At 25.4% G+C, this 19,923-nt stretch overlaps 1 protein-coding gene across 1 annotated transcript; it reads right to left on the bottom strand.

Annotated features, from left to right (window-relative positions):
- Nucleotides 1-938: 938 nt before the first annotated feature.
- Nucleotides 939-19,186, bottom strand: LOC129985341 (transducin beta-like protein 2). The gene is made up of 10 exons (XM_056095329.1): nucleotides 18,943-19,186; nucleotides 17,705-17,908; nucleotides 15,638-15,689; nucleotides 14,113-14,384; nucleotides 12,745-12,831; nucleotides 10,344-10,479; nucleotides 9,418-9,467; nucleotides 8,191-8,379; nucleotides 1,607-1,793; nucleotides 939-1,077 (listed from the first exon to the last, which is right to left on the bottom strand). Exons 1-10 carry the CDS (start codon nucleotides 19,070-19,072, stop codon nucleotides 1,047-1,049), a joined length of 1,338 nt encoding a protein of 445 aa, XP_055951304.1. The 5' UTR covers nucleotides 19,073-19,186; the 3' UTR covers nucleotides 939-1,046.
- Between the last annotated feature and the right edge of the window lie 737 nt (nucleotides 19,187-19,923).

The raw sequence follows: 19,923 nt of genomic DNA, 5'->3' as shown, positions 1-19,923 counted from the left end.
ATATCATAGTTAAAAGCAGAATTATTTCAAAGTACCCACACTTTAAAATTTCTTTACCAATACTGAAGTTAAACCTTAATCATAAGTACAAAAAAAATTACTAAAACTTACTCAACATTAAAAAATTGACATAAAATGTATCTTCAAAACTTAATCATAAACAATGGAAACAAAATCAAAAAGAATAATAAAAATGATTAAATACAATAATAAAAATGATTAAATACAATAATAAAAATGATTTGAGTTTCACTTCAACAATTAATAGCATTGTTGTAAAATACACTTAAAATATATTTTAAAAATAAAGAGAAAACTATACAACAAAAAATATTGGTTATCATTGAAAAGATAATTTTTTGAATTTCAATCTATGTAAAACTCTTTTTGAATGTGCGAAGTGCACATCCCAACCTCCAAAGTATATATGAGCGAAATTTGATACTCTGGTTCAGACAGTCTGGCCTGTAGATTTTCAACACACATATATTCACTTGTATTTTTAATAAAGAAGATATAAATAAAAAGATTAGAAAAATGCACAGTTAAATAGCAATTAAATATTTTGTGTCATGAACAGATTTTATATTCAATTTTATATTTAAATGAGATGAGATTTTATTTTAAAATGAGTAGATTGTTACAAGACTTCTAAAATAGTATGAATTATATACCAATCAAATTTTAAATAAAAATATTAAATATGGTTTTAATAATATTTAATTGAAATATTTAGTAGCCATTAATATTAGCAAATGAATTAATATATTCAAAGGCAACTAGTATAAAATAAAAATCAGGAAATCAATATAATTTGAATGGAATATTTATTCAGTTTTGCCAATCATTTTAAACATGAAAATACCTTTATTGATTTTTAACTTAAATATGTTTCAATAATTAGTGTTAGACAAGTTTAAAAAAACACACAGAAGCAATACAGTTGACATGATTTATTGAAGGACCATTCAAATGTATATGAGATGTACTGAAAATATTTCAGTATAAAAATGTAATTTTGTACTTGTAGAAAAGTATTAAAAAAATTAACTCTTTCCAAAAGTATTCAGCACCACCCTGAAAAAGGAAATATAAATAATCATTAAAAGCAAATAAATACACATCACTCGAAAGCACAATTTTAAACAATATAAAAATGAAGATTCATTTTTTTAAATTTGTGATTTCAAAGTAAAGAAATTAATTTATAGCACATATTTACAATTAAAGTTAATTTTTCTTTTCATTTGGAGCATGATGATATTTTAATCTTGTAATAATGTTATTTGTCTTGCTTGACATTTTTTCTAAATATGTTATTCATTTTATTTTCGTTTTTTTTTTTTTTTTCTTTCAGAAGTAATTAACAAAATTTATTTTCACTATACAGAGATACTGATATTAAATTGAAAATAGTTAATTATAGAAAATAATTAATTCTATATCTCCCTAAATTTGAGAAAATTTTGCCAATCATCTCAATGCATCATATTATATTACATATATTTCAAACAAAATGTTTGTATTATTCTTTTGAAATATTCTGAAAAATCATTTTATACAAGAAGAAGAAAAAAATGAAGCATAGAAAATATTTTATACTTACTTAGCTTCGTCTATTTGTGCCTGTAGACGATCCCTCATTGATGCATTTTTTGCATTCTTTTTTGCTTCTTCTAAGCCCAAGATTATGTTTTGGAATCCAGGAACATTGTGGAATATTCTGACATGTCTTCCTGCTGCCACAACTAAATACTGACCATCTGGAGAAAACTGTAAACACTGAACTGGATCTGCAAAAATATAAACCAAATTACAAAATTGAGATAAACTCCATACTCTTCCTCAAATTAGGATTCATTTAAATTCTTGAAAAATATTTCCTATATTCAAACTTTCAACAAATGTTTCATCTAAAAAAAAGTTGTATTTCATTCGTTAACATCTTGAGTATATGTGATGACCGATGATCTCGCATTTGTTGTATCTTACGGCCATATGAAGAGAACAAACTCTTATTTCAAATGAAATAATAACTAATATGTATATCTTGGAAAAAATGAATAGAAAAATTAAAGAAAATTACTGATTATAATATAACAAATACCCCTTTTATAATGCAATCCATTTTAAAAAATGCATAATAAAATAAATTATACAACCAAAACATAATATTTTCTTTAACTATTGATGAAGCAAGTGTTACTGCCAAATTATAAATATCCTTCAACTAACATTACACTACTTCATTAGAAGGAAAAAAATTAAAACTATTCAGTAAACTGAATTCAAATAATTCAAAGTCATAATTATCATCAGGGCAGTGCCCAGAGTGAAAAAGAAAGGATAATTTTTTTTTATTTCGAACACTATTTTTAAAATTTGAGAAATTACATTATACTAACAATATAATAACTTTTCAAGAAAAAATATCTCATTAGAAAAAAAAAAATTCTAATTATGTAAACAAATTATGTCAATGCTAATCTAAATGGTATCATCTCTCTCCCTCTCTCTGCTAAATTGCTAAAATTTTGGGGGAATCTACAGGAAATAGAAAAAAAGTGCCAAAAGTAGGGGTTCCCCCCCTATTTTCTAGTTTTCCTTGATTATCTCACAAACTATAGGTTCTAACATACTATAGGTTCTCATTTATGGACAAAATAAAATTACTTTAAAAATAGCTCTACGTTCTTATATAATCATTAGTTTAGAAAAAAAAATGATAAGAAAATGGTATTTCTAAAAATACATATTGCAATGGTTAATTCAATTCAATGTGTTGAGGCAACAACTTTAGAAAAATCTTGTGCTTCTTTCCATAATTCGAAAATTCTATGTATGTATTCTACATATTGAATAAAGTGGTGATTAAAAGCACAAACTAGGTAACTAAAAAACCTCCCTGCCATCACATAAGATCCTGCCTGCATAATAATGCTCTTTATTCTTCACATTACATAAATTTTAGTTTTTGTAATACTTCATAATGGCACCAAGAATCTAAATTTCAGAAAAAATTAAAGTCCGAGTTTGTTTTTTACTAAGCAGAACGAATCTATTGCAGTTTTGTGGAGGCAGCATTTTAATATGATTTCATCGATAAAAAAATAACTTATTGAAAAGTATTGTAATAATTAATATGGTCATCTGTCAGTGTGCAGAACACACCAGTCTTTATATACAAAATATATTTGTACTAGCAACTAAATGACCAAAGATGACTGAGCAGTTTGAAGGAAAGAGCCCATTTCATAATAAATACAAGTGGTTTAGTTGAGTCAGGAGTTTGGTCTCATATGATCAAACAGATGCTTATGTATCCATAAAAAATTCTAATAAATGAAAAATCATTGATTCTTTGTATACAAAATGCGAAGATAAATCATCTGTATTGTTACCATATGTTTGTTAATAGAAGAATTTGCATATAGGATCTTTACAAATGGAAAGCAGCATATTAATTGTCACATAATATGGAAAGTAAAAATGAACAAAACTAATTACAGATTTGTGAGTAGTTTCTTAACCATGCCCTTTTTCTTAATTGGCTTTGCTGATGTCAAGAGGCATCATAGGTAACTCCAAAACAAATATAAACCAAACTTTATAGGCCGGAGTTCAAAGAATAAAAAGTACATTTGGAAGTAATTTTGGCGATTTCAAACAAAAAAAAAAATTGTCATTGATCTTCTTAAATGAACTTAATCATTGACCCTGAGTCAATAATTATTGATCTTTAATTATTTTTAAAAGAAAACTATTACAAATATGAATGAGGATAAATCAATTTTTAAAAAATTTATCTCGATTTGCATCATCAGTCAACAGAGTAGAATACTGAAGTTAGCAGAGTCAGGGCTCTATGATGCATTTTCTAAAAAGTAATAAAGATAGTAATATAAAAAATAGTAACAGCAATGCAAATAGTAGTTTGTGCCTTCAATTAAAACAAATGGTGGCCTCTAATTTCCTTCTATTTGTTATCAGAATGGATTTTATCTGATTAACCATCATGAGAAAATTACATAGTGATTTTGGAAAACCACATGATGCTATATAAAGCTAGCAAAAGAAGGAAAACACAATAACTTCAGTTTTTATTTTGTTGAGAACTTGATTGATGTAGTTCATCAAGAACATTTTCTTGCAGATGGAAAAAATAATACAAGCCTATTCAATTACTATCGCAGAAATTGATTGCATAATGGATTGAAATAAGAGCTATTGCAGAAAATACTGATTCTACTATTGTGAAAAGTGGGCAAGAAAAAGCAATTCCTTATCTTTCAGATATTATATTAGCAAAGGACACATATTTAGAAATCTACTGTTTGCTTTGTCTGAAGGTAATATTTATGTAGAGAAACCATCCAAGGAAAATGTCGAAACTAAAGTAGTTTCTATCAAGAAATGACAGTAGGAACTTTCTTTTGTCAAAAGCATCTTACTTCTCTTCCATATCTCAAAGGAATGCAAAACAATCTCAGTAAATTTAAAAAAAAAAAAAAAAGAGTGAAGCAAAAGTTACTTTGTTCAAAATACAATTGAGACAGACGAGAGATACTACTGACATCTTTCAAAACCCCTCATTAAATCAGACATTACACAAGCTAGTAAGAAGATTATCCTTGATAAAGACAAGGTCCTTGCTAATAAACAATTTTTAAATAACCATTGACATGTATTATTTCTTAACTCATCAAACAGGCCAAATATAATCTTTTCTCATTTCCTTTCAATCATAGATGAAAGGGAAAGGCACAAATTTAGAGTGTAACTACAGCAGTTACAACAATGGCTTGATACCCATTTATCTCCTGACCAGTTAGGTTGAATCTGAGGTGAGGATGGATCGTTGAGAACAAATGACTAGTAGCTCTAGGCACAGTACTGAATACCATATTTTGCTGCTATACAATTGATTGTGGTAGTGGGCATGATTTTAGAAAACTGGACATTCAATTTGAGGCCTCTAAATGAATGAGGTACTTCTAGAAGAAAAGGAGATGATCACTTAGCAGAAGAAGCTGAAGAATTTTAATCATGAACAAGTATCAGTACAATTTCTATATAGTTTTATGTAATAAGTAAAATGTATTATAGCTGATGTAATAAATAATTAATAGCCAATTGAAGAAACATGATAAAGGCAAAAAATGAATCATTAAAGAATTCAGAATCTTATTTTAGGATAAATGTGTTTTCTCCAATGAGAGATACTTTGTGCAATCAACTTCATTTCAATGGTGGAAACTGTTCTTGATACTTAGCAAATAATTCAACTTGAATTTCCTATGAACCAAACAAGAAATTCTGAAATTTTGCACAAAATCAACTGCTTTTTCATGAAAATAACATCAAAATTTTCCTTCCAACTATTTTCAACTAAGGAATCTTTTAAAGTGAACCTTAAAAAATAATGCTTAAAGAAATAGAATTGTTGAAAAAAAACACTTTAAGATTTTTTTTCCTTATATATGCACAGCAAACAAACTTAATGGTTCCTCCATTTGTAGCTCAATTTGAACAGCCATTGTAAAAGCTGATATTAATTCAAGACTACTTGCAAAGCAATATGAAAGAGGCAAGACTGCCAAATTAGCTTTGTTCTCAGTTGAGAAAAATTGAAACAAATCAATCTAGATAAACTAATGAATTTACTTTCTTAACAGTTAGAAAATAGACTTTTTTAATCTAAGTATATACATTGAATATATTTTGCTGATAAAACTTTTGCCTTAATTACATCGTTTATGTTTCATATTACATGCTGCATGATGTTAAATAACTTTGGATAGCATCTCTTTTAATTAGAAGATATTAAAAATAATAAAGTACACATTCACAAGATGTTCCTAAAAAAACTCATTCAATATAAAGCTACTTTATTAAGAAAAATGATCAATTTTAAAAAATAAAATGTTAATATTGGAAGAAACAATAAAGAAAGAGGCACAATTGTTGCCCAATTCAACTTTAATCTATGGTCCTGAAAACAATACTCTTGTATCATATTTGTTACAAGCAACAAATTAGAAAAGAATAAAGAAAGTGCAAGACTAAAAGAAAAACAAAATTACTTACTTATGCAAATTACAAACATTCTTTGAAAAACACTACTCTTTAAAATTATGTTATTTTCATTTTTTATATATATCTTCTCAATGCCATGCATATCATTGACAAAATAATTCTTACAAAAATAATACTTCATGCATTAACAAATCAAATTTCTTCTGCATGCAGTTTAAGAAAATATATCATATGCTAAATAGTTAAGCTAAGAATGATGGTATCTATTCAAATCTTTCAACAATGGAAAAAAATTAATTTTCTTTTAAATTCTAGTTAAAAAATGAAATATCAATTATTATTAATTGAAAGTAAAATTACATATAGGGATAAATTTTAGAAAAAAACATGAAGTTCCAAACTTACAAATAATGGAAATTCATCTTAAGTTAATCATTAAAGGAAATATACCCAATATTTAATAACTTTAATTTCAAAGTTTCGATCAATAGATCTTAATAGCTAAAAAAGAAAATAAAAATAGTAATCATTAATTTGATAATATAAACTTAATCACTATTCAGATGCAACATTTGCAAACATATATACATATAGAGAGAGAGATAGCATATAAGTAGCAAAATACTCTTTATATACAGATAAACCAGATGATTAGCTATGCCGGCTATGTAGAATAATATTATTCTACAGATTAATAAAATCATGCAATTTATTTAAATTATCTAATGTAATTTCCAAAACTGTTGAAATAACTGAATAGCAATTTTTACATAGCCTGTTGTAAGGTGGTAGAAAACATTCACAAAATAGAACAAATAAAGCAACATTGAAATAGAACATTGAAAGCAACTATAAATTATTGCAAGACTATAAAGGCTTTCTCATTCCCTATTAGTTCTTAATTCTACACATCCTTTTAATCATAAGAAATAATTGTTTCCCGTCCAGCACAAAGGCCCTATATTTTAATTAATCACACTGTTTTTAATGATTTTTGAGTTTATTCATATTAGTGTTTCATGAAATATTTCTCAAATTGATTTTTCTTCTATATAATGAAATTATAAAAAATCTTAATGAAATATCTAAATAATGTGTGATATTTAATTACTATTAATAAAACATAATAAAATGTTTTAAAGAAGTTACTCATAAATGTAATTATTTTATTAAAATGCAATAATGGATTTTTCTATACCTACACAGAAGTTTAAAAACATTGGATAATGTTTGATCTTGTTATTAAAAACATAGTGAAAAATCAAGAGAAATGTCTATTAACTTAGATTGCTAGAAAATTGTTAAGCAATGCAGTAAACATAAAATTAAATGCAAATTTAACTATCATCTTGAAATGCTCAATAAGAATCTCTTTCTTTTTTCTTTTTTTTTTTCCATATTCTGAGAAAATTATTGTGGGGAGGTAATTATTTGATATTATTTTATTATATAGGGGAGGGGAAAAAGAAGATGTGCCAAGGAAAGGGTAAAAATTCAAATAGTTTCAAAAATAAGCAGTTAATAAAGCAGAATTATTCAATTCACAAAAGATTAAAAGAACCAGAAAAGGAAATGGAATTTTGTGAAATTAAGTGATAATATGAGTGATAGTGACCTATCACAAATATATAGTATATTATCTCAGTACTAAAAGTAACATTTTTAAATCCTAATATACTGTTATATATTACCAATATTAAGAGAGTAAGGGGGATTTCTAGATGAATGGATTGTTTTTAATTTTGATATAATTGATTCAGCTTTGCTATTTGATTAACATAAATCAAGATTGTGACTAAGCTAAATAGGAAGTACAAAATATCACTCATATTAAAAAAGAAAAAAGGATTTTTTTTATTAATTAATTTTAATCAATACAAATATGCTATATGTTACTGTAATAGGTAACCTTTCCATTCAATTGCAATGCTATACTTTGTCTGTTATAAGAAGAATCATGCAAATGTGCATTGAATTTTAGATAAGAGTAGATCTGAAAGCATTGTTATAGATATAGAATATGCTAGAATTAAGCCATCTAAATCCAAATTTATAAAATTGAAGTCATTAGAATTACATAAATTGCTCCAATTTATGTAATCCTATTGGCAACATTTTTTAAAAAAAAAGAATAAATAGAAAGTATATGTATACCTGGATGAATTTCTTTCAATTCAGCTTGAAGTTCACCGGTTATAGCAGAATACAGAAAAACATCTGATGCAGAAACAGATGCTATAGCAACAGTTCTGCCGTCAGGTGAAATAGCACAAACACATTTAGAATTGATTCCATGATTAACACTTTTCAATAAATATGGCTCTTGTCCTTTACTGTATTCAACTGCAGAGGAAAAAGATCAAAGAGTTTAAAAATTTGTAAGTCAAAAAAAAAAAAAAAAGAATTCATACATTGCAGAAATTAGTTTTATGAATTTTATTTATTTTATTACAAATAAAAATGACAGTAAAATGTTTTTTGATTAGTTTAAAACTGGAATAAATTTTATTATTAAATATTAATTTAAAAAATGAAGTATAATGTATATATAAAATATTTTGTTATTTTATCCAGAAATGTAAAATAATCAAAAATTTTCTAAAGTCATAATTCAGTATTTGAAAATGAAATAATTAAATCTCAGATGTGTGCCATTTAAGAAAAATTTAAATATCCATGTAAAATATATAGTTTCATGACCATGCATTTTAGCAGTAAATTATATATTTTCAACACCTTTAATACTAAATATATTATTAAAGAATTTAAAATAACCCACATATAATTTATTGTATTGAATATTTAAAAAAATATTTTTATTTGGTTGATATAATCAAATGTATATCAAATATAAAGAACTTTTATGAAAATACAAAAATTTAAACTATCAATTTCTCATAAATTTATTAAATTGGCGAACTCTTGTATGATAGAATTAAATTGTTTATATTATTTCACGATTCAGCAGTAAAAGAAGAATATGATTTTCGAAAGATTAAAATTATAAAATGTAGAAATACAATTATTGACATTTCTCCAATAATAATTCTCTGAAAACATTTATAAAGTAAAGGTCTTGGAAAACTTATGTATGCAAGATATCCGTTATCTAATACATATATGTGTGTTATTTATTATAAAATATAAACAGATATGTGTTGAATAATACATAATTTTAGAGCTCTTTGATCAAGTAAAAGAATAAATATTTTATATTTTAAAGTCTGGAAAAATAGAAAGATACAACTGTTCCTTGAAATTGAGAGAAATATTTGTCAATTAAATATATATCATGATGAAAATAACACAATGTTAAAAATATTCACAAATATTAATTGAAAAATATATTGGAGATTTATCAAAAACAATGAAAAAGCTTACTATTTGTGTCCCATAATTTCCATGTCCCGTCCTTGGATGTTGTAAGCATTCTGAAAAGGTAGTACAAAGTAAGCAAACAGAACTCCATAAACATAATATAAAATGCAACACATAACATTTTTTATAAAATATTAGAAAAAATAGTATTTTTAGCACAAACATATCATATGCATAAGGCTTTTTTAAAATTCATAATTTGTAATTAATTTCAAAATTATTTATTGTGTAAACAATAACATCAATTTAATTATACTAATAAATTTATTAACACTTTATTTTATTACATTTTTGTATGCATGCAAAGAGGATTTTTTTTAAAATTATTCATAGTAATATTATAACACATGCTTAAATGTCCCTGAATCTATTAGCACAGTTTGCACATGCTTTATTCCATATTTTGATAAAAAAAAAACATTTATTTGTATCAAAATTTAGTAAATTATGAGAAAATAATCTAAAATCTACCTATTTACAACCAAAGTCAGATTTGTATTAACAATAAAGATTCAATTTATAAATAAAATGGCATTTTAAAAGCAAATTAAAATTCCTATAGATAATGTGCTTTCCATGTATCATGAGAACATCTGATGATTATCTTTGTGACCAATCATCGCTCGCAACCAGCCAAAAAAAAAAAAAAAAAAAAAAAAAAAATTATGAGAATGAAATTCCAAATGTTCTTTATAAAATGAGTGTGGGTCTTCAACAAAATTAAACATATATTCATTTAAAACATTTTAAAATATAATAAATTATTTCAGTGGTTTAACTTTGACCACAAAAGCCATTACAAAAAATTCATCACATATGTTTGATATTTAGTGCTTGAAAAAAGACTAATCAATATATAATCTTCAAAAATATAATGATAATTCAGCTAAGAACCTAATTAAAATAATTTTTGATTTTTTACTACTTACCTAGAGGAATCATTCGAAAAAGCAAAATAATAAATGCCAGATGTATGTCCTTTTAGCTCAAATGCCCTTTTCACTTCTTTAAATTCTCCTGTTTTAGAGAAAATTACTTCCCAAACTCTAACATCTGGAGTAAATCCTTAAAAATAAATAAAAAGCTAAAAGTTAAAAAGAATGCATAAAAGAACAGTAAAATCTTGAAATCGACAACGCACAAATCAAAATTATCTTAAAACTGTAATACAAAATGTATGTATGATCATGCATTTTATAATCAGTATCTATTAATAATAGTATCTATTTTTATAAAAATATTTTTTGATCTGGCAAATCTTAACCAATTGAATGTGAAACTGCATATCAAAAAAAATTTTATTTTATTGTTCATTTTTTTTCACTAAGAAGTAAATATTTAAATTGGATAAGTAAATCTATAATTAAGAATTGAAGTTAGCATGAAATCATGATAAAAAAAATAAGTTCTAATCCTTAATTAATCAGTTATCAATACTGTATTTCATAGAATTAAATAGGAACTTTAAAGATATTGACTTCTAAACTGACAGTTCAGTGAAGTCTGAGTAAAACTAAATTTTGCATTTAAGTAATAAAATTCAGCTAAATATATATAATCATACTAAATTATATACAGCCATCATAATAAAATTCAAATGCATACAATTAATAATTGCAATAAGTAGTCAACTCTCTTTTTTTCAGCATTTATAATTTAAGAATATGATAGGGTGATATGTCTTCAACTTTGCTCTTTAATTATGCATCTCAAAGTAATCTGGTAAAAGGTTGTTTTCATATACAAAATAATAGGTATTTTGCAACATAAAGGTCATTCCATATCAAATCAACAACAAAAACATACAATTTGACTTCCATAATTCTAGACTTTGATAGAACTTGATATATGTTTCTTGATATTTTATTTTTTTAAATAAGGAAATAAAATACTTTTGCACTATCTCAAATTGTTTAGATCTTACACCCTGGTAAATTTTTCAAAATTTGAAGATTTTTTTTTAGGTTAGGACTATGAATCAAACTTGGTACTTTTAAAGAAAATGAATTATCTTCCATATTTATAAGCAAATTTGAATGAAAATTTTTGCAAATATATACTAATATATAAGAAACATGGGGAAAAAATTAAATTGGCAAGTATATACACATAGTTAGAAAGAAGAAAAAAAAAAAAACTAAATATCATTCCTGTAATTTTAAAATAAAATACAAAGTTCTCTATTAAATGGAATATCCTCCAAAGGGAAAAAGACAATTAAAAAAAGTTATTCTTGCTTTAATGGAGATGTTCCACAGATCAAAAGAGAAAATGAAAAGATATTTGAAAATAACTTTTTTTTACCACATAAGAAAACATTTTCAAATTCAAGTATTAATTTATAGTTATTAAATTCAAATTTCATTTGTTTTAAATTAAATATTTTGTCTTAAAAAATATAAAAAATAACCAATACCAAGTAATTTAATCAAGATAATAAGTTTGGCTTTGAAACAGGCTTTTAAAAGAAATTTTTTAATAATTAATGCCAAAGTTAAGCAACTATTTGCAATTAAGATATATTGTGAAAAAACATATTGCTACAAATATTTTATTATTCTAGGGCTATTGTTCTTTAATAATTTGTAACATGTTTCCAAGATCTGTTTGAACATGTAATACATAGTGTGAGAATTGGTAAGTTCTTGCAGACATTTTTTTGATGGGAAGGGGCAGAGCACATCAATGAAATGAGAAATAGATGGTGCAAATGTATCCTCCCATTTGAACCAGAAAAATGATACTGATAATTCATAAGAATGCAAAAACTTTAATAGTGACTTCTTTTGCCTTTAAAATATCATAATATAAATATTATTATAATTATATAAATATCATAATATAATTGCCTTTAAAATATCATATGTAACATCAAACTTGTCATATCAAAATTCTATAAGATGTTATAAATAAAATTAATAAAACAGCCAGGATATAAATCTTCCATTTTCACAAAATTTCCTAATTGTTTAACATTTTTCTGTATTCTTCATATATTAAAGTATACACTTGAAAATTTCTAAGTGTTGATAAATAAAATAGAATTTATTTTAAAAAAATTAATCAAAATTTGATTTTTAGGCCTAACTGATAAAAGCAGTGAAATTCTGAAAAACTTTCAAGCTATAAAATTTAATTACATGCCTGCTTCAGCTCATAAAAGAAACAAGCATACTACATTTAATTAAAATCTCTGAATATGAGTATCAGAATATGATTGAATTGATACAATGATCCAAAAACATTAAAATATACATGATGTACCATTAATAAGAATTAAAACACTTTTAAAAAAAATCTGGCAAAATACAAAATTATGTTGAAATATACCTGATGATGCAATAAACCTTCCACATGGAGACACACAAGCATAATAATTGTTGATATGTAAGGTATCAACAGTTGCAAGTACTTGCCCTACAAATGAGGAATAGAACTTGAATAAATAAATTAGAATGAAACTATTTTAATACACTAAGGTACTCCACAGAAAAACAAAAACACATTCATCATAAAATTTCATTTCATAACACTTTAAAATTATATATGTTTCAAATTTAAATACACTAAGGTAATCCACAGAAAAATATACATTCATCATAAAATTTCATTTCATAACACTTTAAAATTATATATATATATTTTTTATTTTAATCATTCTGAATCTATGAATGCATCTGCATATGATTTTTGATTGATGTCCCATTTTGCAGCTCCACAAAATAATTTGAAATCATTTTTAATTACAATTAAAATTTAGGTAGAAAGGATAACTTATCATATCTCAATCTCCACATCACAAATCAATCAGCACAGTTTTAAATATATATTAGTCATTAAAAAATGAGTGAAATCAAGATTCAGACTTCAGATATAAGCTATAAAATGGTATATTTCATTAATTTTCCTTCACATCCAGCCATAAGCTTGCAATTAAAATTTAAAATAAAAATGTACTATAATTAAAATACCCTTAAATGATATACTAAATAAAACTTCATAATAAGCTCTGGTTTCTAATTTTTAAAGAATATTGCAGTTGAGACGAGGGGGGACATTAAAACTGAATAATCACTGCTTCAAAACTGGTACCAATAAATAAAAACTGATAAATAAAAAAAAACCTGATATATAGAGATCACAAGCAAATGAGTTATAAAATCAAATATATCTTCTGAAGAAGGAGTCATACAGGAATACGAGTAGAATTTTAAAAGCATCACAACAAGAATAAATTTCTGCTTCTTTTATACAAAACATTGCCACTTAAAACATTACTATTTTCATTCCAGAATGTATTTGGAACACTTTGTATCAATTTTTTTATTGGAGTTAGTTAAAATCCTTAAAATATTCCTTAATATGAGAAGTTTTAATAATATATATATATATATATATATATATATATATATATATATATATATATGCTTTGCTTCTTTTAAAGATTATTGAAAGATGAAAAAGACATGATGGAGTAACTTTCTTGTTCCTCCTTTTAAATCTAGTCATCATATAGATACTGATGCAGTAAGAAAAGAGGGTAAATACTCAAAAATTACAAGTATAAAATTTGTAACTGCCTTCAAAGTGAAAAAATTTACTTCCACAAGCTAATAAACCATTTATGATAATGCTATTTTAATACTTTATCACATATAAAAGGAAATTAAAATAGAAAAGATCATATTTAAAGCTTACCTTTTAAATCCCAAACAATAATTGTAGTATCACAAGAACAACTCATGATAAAATGGCCATTGCAAGCAATTCCAATATTTATGATATTAGCTTTATGGGTACTTGGGAAAGTCAGTATCAATTCAAAGTTTCCAAGAGAACCATCACTTTTCTTTCCAACTTTGTAAACTTGGATGGTATTACCAATTTCAGTAGATATTATGAAAGCCTTTGAATCAGGACTCCATTTGATTTGAGTAGCATGGTCAAATTCAATATTGGCACGAACAGACCTAAAAATTTTAAAAAATGAAACATTCAAACAATATTTTTTAAGCATAAAATCAATCAATAAAAATATTTTTTCCAAAAGCTTACAGTTTTTATTTTTCTCAACTATTTAAAATAAAATTAAATTAAAAAAATATTTTATAGAAATATGCATTAGAAAGTATTTAATTGATACTTTGTTGATTATGATAAAAATTAAAATGAATTATGATAAAAAATTAAAATGTTAAAAGTGCAATCTTATTACATTATATAATACTAAAATACACAGCCCTGAAATTGCTCTTATTACTTACTGTCAAATGACAAGCAAATATTTTTTTAAAAAGTAGCATACACATTTTAGACTGTTTTATTAAACGTTTTTAGAATTATACTTATTTGTTGCTTTGTTAATTAGCAGAGAAGTGAAATATTATTAAAAATGCTTCGGAAAGAGCTTGCCATATCACCAAAAACTCCAATCTGTCAGAGGAAGGAAGATGCAAAAGAAATTACAAAATATGTATAAATAAACTGGCTAAACAGTCAGATGACTAATCACTATGACTTACATATGGAAATTAATGACAAAATCATCTAAAAAAATTATTTCGGAAAAATGGATTTTACATTATCTTAAGACTAAAAAAAATTCACCTTTTTAATGATATCAACACAGTCTACAACTATAATTTGATGTTACATTTTACAAACTTTGTTTGTTAAACAAGGCTTTGTCAGTGAACTTTTAAATAAAATATAAAATCTAGTTTTTGGTTTATTGGCCTATAATTATGCCATTTGAACAAAATGCCAAACATAACGACTGATAAAACACCATACATCTGTAACAATGTTTATATCTTTAATTATAATTTTAATATAACAAGTTATTTAAATTCATATAACATAACATTCAATCATAGGTTTTGCAAATGTTAAAATTAAGATTTTCAAAAAATGGCTTCTTTGCAAAATTAACTCCAAAATAGATTTTCACTTCCTTCTTTTATTCTAGAGTATATGCACTTTATGACTGCACACACAGTAACTAGCAGCACATTGATTCAAATATATTTTTTTTTCCCAGTGATATCAAATAACAAATAAATTTAAAAATAAATGCATTCTATATTCATGAATTAAAAACATAAAACATTGATGATCTGGGCAAACAAGCTGCCCCTAAATGTGACTATTATATAAGAAATTTCCAGATATAGCAGAGCAGTAAAAATCGATACAAACCTTCTCAGATAAATATTATAATTACCTATGATTTTTCTCAGTAAATGTTTTCACAGCCCATAACATCACAGCACGATCTAAAGTGATAAAGAAAATATCAGATATTTGTTGAGAAATACAGGAAAAAAACTATGACAAACACACAATAAAGTATAAAATGCATAAAACAGAATAACAACTTATAATTAAGATATTCATACAGATGTGCAACAATATATAAACTAAATAAATAAGGTCATATTCAGAGTGGGAGAGTATAATGATGTATGAATTATCCAAGAACTCTATCGAGATTTATTGCAACTTATCCCTAAATACTCTCAAATCCAAAATTACTCTATTTACTTCATGAACAAAACGAAATGAACAGAGGCATGAACAATATTAAATTTCTACTAATAATAAAAGAGAAAGAGTGTGTTGTTACTTATAGGACACTTAGTTTGTCAAAGAGTTGCCAAATTTGGTATAAATATACCTAGGAATGTGATAATATATACATTGAAGCATTTTTGTTTTTTAAAATTTTATTTAGATTTTTTAAAAATTAAATGATTTTGGCATTTTTGCTCAATCACTCCAAAAAATATATTATAGCACAAGGCTGTATTTTATGTCATATTAAAAATCTTTTCTTTTGAATAATACCAATTTAATTAACATGTATTTTTCCCCCCAGAAGTGTCACATTTTTTAATAATTTTATATGGTTTTTAATAATAAATTTCTTTATAATAATAAAATTCAAACTTGCTTTCATTGCTTCATCAAATATTTAATTGCATGATTTTATTTCATTATTAAAAGCTAAGAAAGGCTCTGCAAATTATTTGTGCTATAACAGGAATAAGAAAGTTAAATTATTATACATATTTTCAAAAAATATAAATGTGCAAATTAAAACAAATTACTCAGACATTCAGATTATTAATGATACTATGATGTAATGGAACTCGGTTCCATTAGTCAAATTCTTCCTTTTTTTAGAGAATCATAATATCAAGTTATGCATGGGAGATTTGACTGAAATAAAACAAATAATATTTCTGTCAAACCAAAAAGCAGATAAAATAACAGCTGTTACCAAAAGCAGCAAATATTAATGTATATATAACATAATAACAATTAAACAGAAAGTGATTATGGGTCTAGAATCCGCAATACTTTGACAAAATTTTCTAGATTTTGGTTCAAAAGAAAGTGTTGCAATAAGTAGACTTCTTATTATGATCTAACCTAAACTTACTCTTTCAAAACTAGAGAATTTTAATTTTAAGAATTGAAAGCAACAAAAATCTATTCAAAAGAATTATACAAAGCACAAATAATTTTTATAAGAAAACAGAAAAATATTTCTTCAGTAAATAAAATGGAAACAACTGTGCATGGTTTTAAAATATAAGCTTAAATACTTTCAAATATCATAGAGGAAAAGAAGAGCAGTAACAAAATAAATGACATAATATACTTTTTAAATTAAAATTTTGGTATTTTCATTAAGTTGGCAACAGAGGCCACCAAGAATAAATATTAACATGTAATGTCTTTTTTTTTGGATAAACACTAAACTGTGCACAATTGCACCAAATACAACAATACAAAAAGAAGAAAATAAGAAATTAAGCATTAATTACAGTTTATAAACTTGGTAAATTTTGGTTGCTGGTAGGCTAATGGACATTCATTTTACTAATACATATTTTTGATATAATTAATGCTGACAAAAACTGGTACAAAACAGAGAAATGTTAACATTTTGGAATACAAATGAATATATATATATATGGAGATAACATAAGAATTTCAATCCGTAAAACAAAACTTTCTTTGAATCAATATTTAATGGAAGTTTACACAAAAATAAATTTCTCCAATTCAAAAATCTTAACAAAAGTAATGAGCATAAATCTTAGTTAAAATCAGCTGATAACCAAAGTATAAGAAATTTCATTCATTATTAATATAAAATACAAAACAAAATGAAACTATCAAAATTCAAATCATTACTTAAAAAATTAAAAGTAAACTAATATGTACCATTATATGGATTTACAAAAAAAAAAAAAAAAAAAAAAAAAAAAGTATTATTTACCAGTAGCACAAGAACCCAATTGCTTCCCATTTGCACTAAAATCCAAATCCAAGATTTCTCCACTATGTCCTTTCAAATTAGTAAGTAACCAAGGATGGCTGTAAGTGTCCTTTACTTCTTTTTTCTTCACCACAGGAATCTTTTTAGGTTTTGATGAAACCTTTTGAGCTTGTTGTTCAGCTGCAGGTTTCTCGTCATTTACATCTACAAATTATAGCAATTAATGTAGAAATTGATATATACAGTTATGAAAATATTTCATTTCTATATATTAAATAATAAATTAATTAATTAAATCACATTTATATACCAACCAATTGCTGAAAAACAGAATATTTTATTTATATTAAAATATTCTGCCTTCAACAGTATAATTTATTTCAGTATGATCTTTTATGCATCGAGCTATGCTGTTCATAAATGAATCAACATTCTTAACAATAAATAACATTAAATATAAAAAGAATAAAGAAATATACAATAAATAACATCAGAGCATTTGCAATAGATTTATGCACCATTTAACCTGTCATAATTAGCCAAAAACACATTTCAACATTGATTTTCTGTATAGACAGCGAAGTTTCTAGACATAATAAGAGATATCTGATTATACTAATCAATTTTTGATTACATTTATAAAGTATAAAGCATTTTAGTTTAAACTTATTTTAAAGAGATTCTTCCTATCTGCTTTAAATCAATCATTAATATATATTTTATTAAATCTCTAAAAGAAGAAGAATACTTCTAAAATTTTCTCTCTAGAGTACAATTTTATTCCCTAGGAATGAAATAGCATGAAAAATTTATTTGTTTTTCATTAATAAATTAATATGAGCTTTGCATAGGATACTAATCCAAAAATTATTAGTTAAAATTATAAACTAATAATTTTTAAAGGCCACTTTAATCCTATAAGACATAAGGATCGAAATAAATTATAATAAATGTTATAATTTTGATGATAAATTATCACTTTTTAATTTACAATATAATAGAATAGTTTGATTTTAGTCTAAGGTCTTGAGCAATTATATCAGCTTAAATTTTTATGCAAAGCTAGAGGATTCCAAATTATTAAACACTACAACAATATTTTTTTCAGAATAGAATCCTTAGCACCTCATTCATTTTTTCGCTTAAGCGTACAAATCTGAAATAATATTGAAGAAGGAAATCCTATAATATTAGGGGGAAAAAATGTTAACTCACAATAAAGAAAAGGAAAGCTTTACCTGCATTTCTTTTCTCAGCGTTATGGTTCGAATCCGGTTTATTGGATGCATGAACATAATACAAATAGCAGAGAAGTACACATAATAACCCCAAAATAAAGGGAAGAGTTTCGTAAATAAAACTTTCCATGACTAGACTAACTAGCTCAAACTAGCACGGAATGCAAATAAAAAACTTTTAGCGTCAGCGGCAATTCAATCCATGTGATGACAGCGAACCACAAACAATAGAGTTGAGTTGCCGACCTTTTGCTTATATTGATAATTTTATGTGAGAAACGCCGACAGCCGAAACCGGATTGATGTAGAAAGGATAAATGGCGTTGGGGAGAGAGTGAATGGGTTTCTTTTTCTTAATTTTTTTTTCCAATCATCAAAGCGTAGTGGCTTTCCAAACTTCCTTCTCATTGAGAAAATCCATTCAAATTAGCATGAAATATAAAGAGAGACTAGCATTCGACCCATTCGAATTTCCAACATAATCGTGCTATTTGGATGGGCCGGATGGGGAATGCCGGAGGGGAGGGAGTGATTGAAATATCTGGAAGAGATGGGTGAAACTCTCTCCTCCATCAACAGAGAAAGTTGCAATTTCAACAACAAGAATTTGAAATGAAATGGCATTGAGCGCTCGTGAATGACTAGCTTGAAGAGTAAAATAAAGGCACTAATATTGGTCTTCGAGGAGCAGTCTTAAGATTGTTGCGGGAGGCTGATATAAGAGTAACATCAGAATCCGACAAAGCGTAGTCATGATATGTCCGACGGGGCGGAGAGATGTAATGATGATCTTTTCAAATTTTCACCAAATCTTTAATTATTTTCTAATTGAATAGTCCATTGTATGAACGAAGTATAAAAATGTTATCAAAATCCTTTCAGAAATTCTTTTGCTGTGTAGCCAATTATTCTGATTGTACATATTAAAAAAAAAATTAATCCCACATTTAAAAAAAAATTGTCTTTAATCCTGCAATTCTG

Source organism: Argiope bruennichi, chromosome 9 (genome assembly GCF_947563725.1).
Source record: "Argiope bruennichi chromosome 9, qqArgBrue1.1, whole genome shotgun sequence".
Lineage (NCBI taxonomy): Eukaryota > Metazoa > Arthropoda > Arachnida > Araneae > Araneidae > Argiope > Argiope bruennichi.
Note: the sequence above shows the minus strand (reverse complement) of the source record. Positions and strands in the feature narration are given on the sequence as shown.